The sequence below is a fragment of the Bison bison genome, unplaced genomic scaffold (assembly GCF_000754665.1).
Source record: "Bison bison bison isolate TAMUID 2011002044 unplaced genomic scaffold, Bison_UMD1.0 scf7180017864144, whole genome shotgun sequence".
Taxonomy (NCBI): domain Eukaryota; kingdom Metazoa; phylum Chordata; class Mammalia; order Artiodactyla; family Bovidae; genus Bison; species Bison bison.
This window is the reverse complement of record NW_011494716.1, coordinates 107,259-115,455: the sequence shown is the minus strand read 5'-3', so window position 1 is coordinate 115,455 and position 8,197 is coordinate 107,259. Positions and strand designations below refer to the sequence as shown.

Below are 8,197 nucleotides of genomic sequence, written 5' to 3'. Positions count from 1 at the left end.
TTGGTGTGTATGCCCAGCAGTGGGATTGCTGGGTCATATGGCAGTTCTATTTCCAGTTTTTTAAGGAATCTCCATACTGTTCTCCATAGTGGCTGTACTAGTTTGTATTCCCACCAACAGTGTACGAGGGTTCCCTTTTCTCTACACACTCTCAAGCATTTATTGCTTGTAGACTTTTAGATTGCAGCCATTCTGACTGGCGTGAGATGGTACCTCATTGTGATTTTGATTTGCATTTCTCTGATAATGAGTGATGTTGAGCATCTTTTCATGTATTTGTTAGCCATCTGTATGTCTTCTTTGGAGAAATGTCTATTTAGTTCTTTGGCCCATTTTTTGATTGGGTCATTTATTTTTCTGGAATTGAGCTGTAGGAGTTGCTTGTGTATTTTTGAGATTAGATGTCAGTTGCTTCATTTGCTATTATTTTCTCCCATTCTGAAGGCTGTCTTTTCACCTTGCTTATAGTTTCTTTTGTTGTGCAGAAGCTTTTAATTTTAATTAGAACCCATTTGTTTTTATTTTTGCTTTTATTTCCAATATTCTGGGAGGTGGGTCATACAGGATCCTGCTGTGATGTATGTCAGAGAGTGTTTTGCCTATGTTCTCCTCTAGGAGTTTTATAGTTTCTCATCTTATGTTTAGATCTTTAATCCATTTTGAGTTTATTTTTGTGTATGGTGCTAGAAAGTGTTCTAGTTTCATTCTTTTACAAGTGGTTGACCAGTTTTCCCAGCACCACTTGTTAAAGAGATTGTCTTTTCTCCATTGTATATTCTTGCCTCCTTTGTCAAAGATAAGGTGTCCATAGGTGTGTAGGTTTATCTCTGGGCTTTCTATTTTGTTCCATTGATCTATATTTCTGTCTTTGTGCCAGTACCATACTGTCTTGATGACTGTGGCTTTGTAGTAGAGCCTGAAGTCAGGCAGGTTGATTCCTCCAGTTCCATTCTTCTTTCTCAAGATTGCTTTGGCTATTCGAGGTTTTTTGTATTTCCATACAAATTGTGAAATTATTTGTTCTAGCTCTGTGAAAAATACCATTGGTAGCTTGATAGGTATTGCATTGAATCTATAGATTGCTTTGGGTAGTATACTTATTTTCACTATATTGATTCTTCCGATCCATGAACATGGTATATTTCTGCATCTATTAGTGTCCTCTTTGATATTTTAAAAAATGATAGATATAAATTTTAATATATCATAAATAATACTCATAGCCTGCATATTTTATTTCAAAGACAAACATTACCAGACTGGGTAAAATAATACTGACCTGGTCTCCTTGCCACTTTATGGCCCAGTGTGGCTGCCTGGGAAGTTTACCAGGGAGGCCCCCTCAAAGCCTTCCTAGCACTGAGCCAGCATTCCTGCTTCATTCAAATAGCTTGGTGGATGAATCAGCCAATGCCAGAGCTGCCCTACCTTGGGAAATCTTTTTTTTTCTTTTAATTGGAGGCTAATTACTTTACAATATGGTCGTGGTTTTTGCCATACATTCACATGAAGGCAATGGCACCACACTCCAGTACTCTTGCCTGGAAAATCCCATGGATGGAGGAGCCTGGTGGGCCGCAGTCCATGGGGTTGCTAAGAGTCGGACAAGACTCAGCGACTTCACTTTCACTTTTCACTTTCCTGCATTAGAGAAGGCAATGGCAACCCACTCCAGTGTTCTTGCCTGGAGAATCCCAGGGATGGGGGAGCCTTGTGGGCTGCCGTCTATGGGGTCGCACAGAGTCAGACATGACTAAAGTGACTTAGCAGCAGCAGCACATGAATCAGCCATGGGTGTACATGTGTTCCCCATCTTGAACCCCTCTCCCACCTCATTCCCTATCCCATCCCTCAGGGTCATCCCAGTGCACCAGCCCTGAGCACCCTGTCTCATGCATCGAACCTGGACTGGCAATCTATTTCACATATGATAATATACATGTTTCAGTGCTATTTTAAATGAGATAATAAATCTTCTTAATTGTCTAAACCAGTCGAGTTCAGTTTATCTGTTACTTAGAGTCAAAAGCATCCCAACTGATACAATGCCACTTTTTGCTTTTCATTCCTAGGAATTTATGTTAAAATTATGTTTGTTGGATGATATTATATTCAATATTTTCTACACTAATGAATATCAGAGGCTGGAAGACTATTCAGTGAGGATGTTACAGAAAGGATTCAAACACTGGGCAACGTTTAAGTACCCTTCCAACCCTAAGATTCCTGGAATCTATGGTTTTGTATTCACTTACCGAATGAAGATTTCTTCCATAGTGGTGACAGAGGCCCCAAAGCTGGCAATGCCCAGCTCTTCCTGCCTCAGTTCCAAGTCCGTAAACAGAGCTTCAAAGCTGGAAGGGAAGAGCAGTTTTATTCATCAAAGGTGGAAGTTGAATCCCTCCTTATTACCCTTGGCTTTCTACAAAGGAAAAAGCACGGACTATGGAGTTAAGAAGATATTTGTTCAAGTCTCAATTCTGTCCCTCTTGAGCTTCATGACTCTGAACTTGAACAATGAGCATAAATAATACCATTTACTTCAAAACTTTCTGTAAGGATAAATCAAATATACACCTAGCACACTGCAGGTGCAAAGTAAATATTAATTCATCTCCGAAATCATATCAAGCATCTTTTCTGACTAAAACGCTATAAGACTAGAAATCAACTACATGAAAAAAAACCCTGCAAAACCACAAATGCATGGAGGCTAAGCAACATGCTACTGAACAACTGATGAGTCACTGAAGAAATCAAAGAAGAAATTTAAAAATACCTAGAGACAAATGAAAATGAAGCCACAATAATACAAAATCTACATGATGTGGCAAAAGAAAGAAGCTCTAAGATGGAAGTTTATAGTGATACAAGCCAACCTCAGGAAACAAGAAAATTTTAAAATGACCTAAACTGAACCTAGAGGAACAAGAAGAAACAAAACCCAAAGTTAGCAGAAGGAAATAAATCATAAATATTAGAGAAGAAATGAATAAAGACCAAAAACAATAGAAAAAAAGCAATGAAACTAAGAGGAGTTTCTTTGAAAAGATAAATAAACTGATGAACCTTTAGCTAGACTCATTAAGAAAAACAGAGAGTGGGCCAAAATCAATAGAATCAGAAATGAAAAAGGGGAAGCTACAATGGACACCACCAAAACACAAAGGAATATAAGAACTTTATATGAACAGTCATACACCAATAACATGGACAATAAAGAAGAAATGGGCAAATTCACAGAAATTCAAGACTGAGCCAGGAAGAAATAGAAAATATGAACAGATCAACTATCAGTAATGAAACTGAATCAGAAATAATTTTTAAAAACTCCCAACAAACAAAAGTCCAGGACCAGCTGGTTTCACAGGTGAATTCTACCAAACATTTAGAGAAGAAAAATCCTTCTCAAGCTATTCCAAAAAATTGCAGAGGACATAATGCTTCCAAACTCATTCTATAAGGCCCTGACACCAAAACCAGACAAAGATATCACACAGAAAAAGAAAATTACATGCCAATATCACTGATGAGCATAGATGCAAAAATTCTGAACAAAATAGTGGCAAACTGAATTCAACAACATATTAAAAGGTTCACATACTGTGATCAAGTGGGATTTATTTCAGGGATGCAAGTGTTGGTTCAGTATCTGCAAATCAATCAATGTGATACACCACATTAACAAACTAGAGAATAAAACTCACATGATTGTCTCAACAGATGAAGGAAAATTTTCTGGGCAAAATTCAATATCCATTTATGGTAAAAACTCTCCACAGAGTGGGAATAGAAGGAACGTTCCTCAACATAATAAAGGCCACATATAAGCCCACAGCTAACATCACATTTGATGTGAAAAACTGCAAGTATTTCCTCTAAGATCAGGAACAAGACAAAGATGCTCACTCTTACCACTTTCATTCAACATAGTTTTGGAAGTCCTGGCCACAACAATTGGACAAGAAAAGAAATAGAAGAAATCCATATTGGAAAGGAAGAAGTAAAGCTGTCTCCATTATCAGGTGACATGATACTATATGTAGAAAATCCTCAAGATGCCATAAAAAAGCTACTAGAACTCATCAATGAATTTGTAAAATTTAAAGGATACAAAGTTAATATACAGAACTCTATTGTTCTATATTGTTCTGTTCTGTACACAGAGCTCTGTACACTTACAAAAAATTATCAGAAAGGAGAATGAAGGAAACAATTTCATTTACCATCACATAAAGAACATTATAGCATATATAGATAAAAACATTACAGATAAAAGACCAGTACTTGGAAAGCCATAAGGCACTGATGAAAGAAACTGAAGACAATACAAACAGGTAGAAAGATACACTTGTTCTTAGACTGGAAGAATTATTATTGTTAAACTGACCATACAATCCAAGGCAATCTACAGATTCAATGCGATCTCTATCAAGATACCAATGACATTTTTGACAGAACTAGAACAAATAATTCTAAAAACATAAGAGGGCCTGAATAGCCAAAGCCATCTTGAGAAAAAAAAAAGGACTAGAGCTGGAAGTATCACATAAAGCGATAGTAATCAAAACAGTATGGTATTGGCACAGAAACAGACAAGTGGATCAATGGAACAGAACAGAGAACCCAGAATGAGCCCACACAGCTACAGCCAATCAGTTTACAACAAAGGAGACAAGAACAGGCAATGGGGAAACCCAGTCTCTTTGTTAAGCTGTGCTGAGAAATAAACTGGACAGCTACATGTAAAAGAATGAAATTAGAACATTTTCTCACACCATATACAAAAATAAACTCAAAATGGACTAAGACCTAAATGGAAGACCAGAAATCATAAAACTCCTAGAAGAAAACAAAGGCAGAACACAGTTTCACACGAACCATAACAATATTTTTTTGGATCTATATCCTAAGGCAAAGAAAACAAAAGCAAAAACAAATGGGACTTAATTAAACTTAAAAGCTTTTGCACCAGCAAAGGAAACTATTGACAAAAAAAAAGATTAGCTACTGAAATGGGAAAAAATATTTGCAAATAGTATGTGACATGAGTCTGAGTGAACTCCGGGAGCTGGTGATGGACAGGGAGGCCTGGTGTGCTGCGATTCATGGGGTCGCAAAAAGTCGGACATGACTGAGCGACTGAACTGAACTGAACTGATAAGGGGTTAATATCCAAAAACATATAAATGGCTCACTGAACTCAATATCAAAAAGACAAACAACCTAATTTTAAAACGGGCAGAAGACCTGAATAGGCATTTTTCCAGCTTGCATGGAAGGGTGTGAAAGTCACTGTGAAGTAGACTGAGTAATTCATGGGCAATGAGATAAAGCAGGCAACATGATTAACCTATTTTTAGAGAGCTTCACCTGCCCAGGGTTACAGGACATGGAGTGGTGGCTGGAAAGAGAGGCAGGCTCAAGACAGTGTATCTCCAGAGCACACTAATATGTTCATGGACATGAGCCAAAGAAGAGAAGTAGATGATGTAGATGAAAGAGGAAATAACCAAACCAGCAAACTCCTAAGACCAAGTGGCTGAGTACTTGAGCTGGTGTTGAAAAAAGCAAGTTTGTAGGTCTGTTAAAAGGGATAAATAGAGTACTTGTTGGATGGTGTTTACTTTCTCAATGAAGTATAACTAAGATTCCTATCCAAAAGAAACATGAGGACTGAGGAGAGGGAGAGAGGGACATGTTGGGAATGAGTCTGAGGTCTGAAATAATTACAAGGCTGACCCTGGCTCCCACCCCACATCGAAAATCCACTTATAACTTTATAGTTCAGTTCAGTTCAGTTCAGTTGCTCAGTTGTGTCCGACTCTTTGATACCCCATGAATCACAGCACGCCAGGCCTCCCTGTCCATCACAAACTCCCAGAGTTCACTCAGACTCACGTCCATCGAGTCAGTGATGCCATCCAGCCATCTCATCCTCTGTTGTCCCCTTCTCCTCCTGCCCCCAATCCCTCCCAGCATCAGAGTCTTTTCCAATGAGTCAACTCTTCACATGAGGTGGCCACAGTACTGGAGTTTCAGTCCAAATGTTCTGCATCTACAGACTTAACCAAACGAGGGGTAGTGCAGTACCATAGTAACCTATTTATTGAAAAATCCAGGTATAAGTGGACTCACATAGTTCAAACCTGTGTCGTTCAAGGGTCAACTGTAATATAAAGGAAAATCAAGTACAGTTTTCATCTGAGCCCAGTTACTTGGGTGCCTGTAATCAGAGTTCACACAGTCAAGGGCCCCTCTGATGCCATCATAATTTTATTTTAATCTGAAAGCAGCTGGGAGCCATCAGGGGTTTTTAAGGAGGGAGGGAACATGATCACAAGGCTTCCCTGGTGGCTCAGATGGTAAAGAACCCTCCTGCCAATGAAGGAGATGCAGGTTTGATCCCTGGGTCAGGAAGATCCCCTGCAGAAGGAAATGGCAAACCACTCCAGTATTCTTCCCTGGGAAATCCCATGGACAGAGGAGCCTGGCGGGCTACAGTCCATGGGGCTGCAAAAGAGTCAGATGTGACTTAGTGACTAAACAACAACAGAGTCCTATATTTTCAAGTGCACTCTGGCTGGAGTGTGGTGTCTTTCTGCTGCTGCTGCTGCTGCTGCTAAGTTGCTTCAGTCGTGTCCGACTCTGTGTGACCCCATAGACGGCAGCCTACCAGGCTTCCCCGTCCCTGGGATTCTCCAGGCAAGAACACTGGAGTGGGTTGCCATTGCCTTCTATCAAAGGCCTAGAAATCCAAACCATTACAGAATTGAGAGCCCTTGGTGAGGACAGGGACAGGAGAGATGACTGAACACTGAGCACATGCAAAAAATTACTCCAGCCCTCTCAGGTCCATACCTGTGTGCGCTCTCTTTAGGAAGGATAAATGTTAGCTCTTCTCCAATGCTAGACTGGAAAACTGCATTTGGTATGTGCTGGTAAACCAGAAGAGAAATCTTCTCTGTGTCACAATGTGGTTTTCTTACCAGAGTTATATAATATCCTGCACCTGAAACATTTAAAAGATCATGAAATGGTTTTTCTCTTTTTAGTTACCCTTAGCGTTCAATAGCCTAGAACATGACAGCTCCATAGGCTAGACAAGCTGGAGAGCTGTGGTGAATTTGCCTTGGAAGGTCTATAACACTATTCTTGAGTCTCTCCTTTGACTCCATAGTTGGGAGGTGATAACAGCATTTAGTGATACTAGGAAAAATAAAAGGAGGGCTGCATTAAAGGCAACACTCTGCTTAAGGGATAACTAATGTGGAGAAGTGAAAATTGAGCAGAGAGAGACCTTGAACATTAAGGTTAAGAACAAAAGTATCTCTTTCATAATTAAATTATGTTTTGAGAATACATACCCTATGGTATTCTAAATATTCTTTCAGAAGCTACTAGTAACACTTGTTACTACATTGCTGGCACTGTGGTCACTCAACAAACATTCACTGAGCTCTTGTGACCTGACAGGTACTTTTCTAGATACTGAGCATATAGCAGCAGATCAAACAGTCAAAAATCCCTATCATCACTCAAGGAGCTTTCATTACAGGAACGTGAGACATATGATAAGGTAAATAAGTAAATCAAGACCGTATTAGTGATAAGTGCTAAGGCAAAAGATGAACAGGAAGGGGATACAGAGTATTGGGGATCATGACTTTGAAGCTGGGGAAGGCCTTACTGAGAATGTGACATCTCTGAAAGGACTAAAGACCTGAGGAAGAGGAGGCGGCATGGTGATACGTGGGCTGGGATGCAGGAGGAGGCCCATGTCCTGGATCAGAAAGGGGGCCCTGAGGCGGGAGCAGAAGAATATCAGGAGAAATGGCTGGGGAAGCAGGACCAGGCTAAGCAAGGTGTTTGAGCAGCTCCCAGGACCCTGCCTTCTCCTTTCACAAAGTGGGATGGGGAGTCATCGGTGGACTGAGCAGCAGAGTGGCACACTCCTTCTGACAAGTGGGCCAGAGGCCAGCTGTGGGCTGGAAGCAACTTCAATGATCCAGGTAGGGAGACAGTACGCTGGGCCAGGGTGTGAGGAAGGCAGGGCCACGGGGATTGGCAGATGGATCAGATACGGGCTATGAGAGACACAGAGGATCAGGGAGCCCCGAGATTCTGGCCACACTGCTAAAAGGATGGCGCTGCCTTTACTGTGGGTGAGCTGGGGTGTTGGTCAAGAGCTGGAGTT

At 40.5% G+C, this 8,197-nt stretch overlaps 1 protein-coding gene across 1 annotated transcript in view; it reads right to left on the bottom strand.

The window, feature by feature from the left end:
- LOC104988957 (ATP-binding cassette sub-family A member 3-like) overlaps nt 1-8,197 on the bottom strand; it is a 98,246-nt gene that overhangs the window by 41,647 nt on the left and 48,402 nt on the right. The window contains exons 15-16 of the mRNA XM_010840463.1: nt 6,862-7,012; nt 2,256-2,354 (exon numbers count right to left, since the gene is read on the bottom strand). Of these exons, the coding sequence (XP_010838765.1) occupies nt 2,256-2,354; nt 6,862-7,012 (250 nt within the window). The remainder of the gene's footprint in view (nt 1-2,255; nt 2,355-6,861; nt 7,013-8,197) is intronic.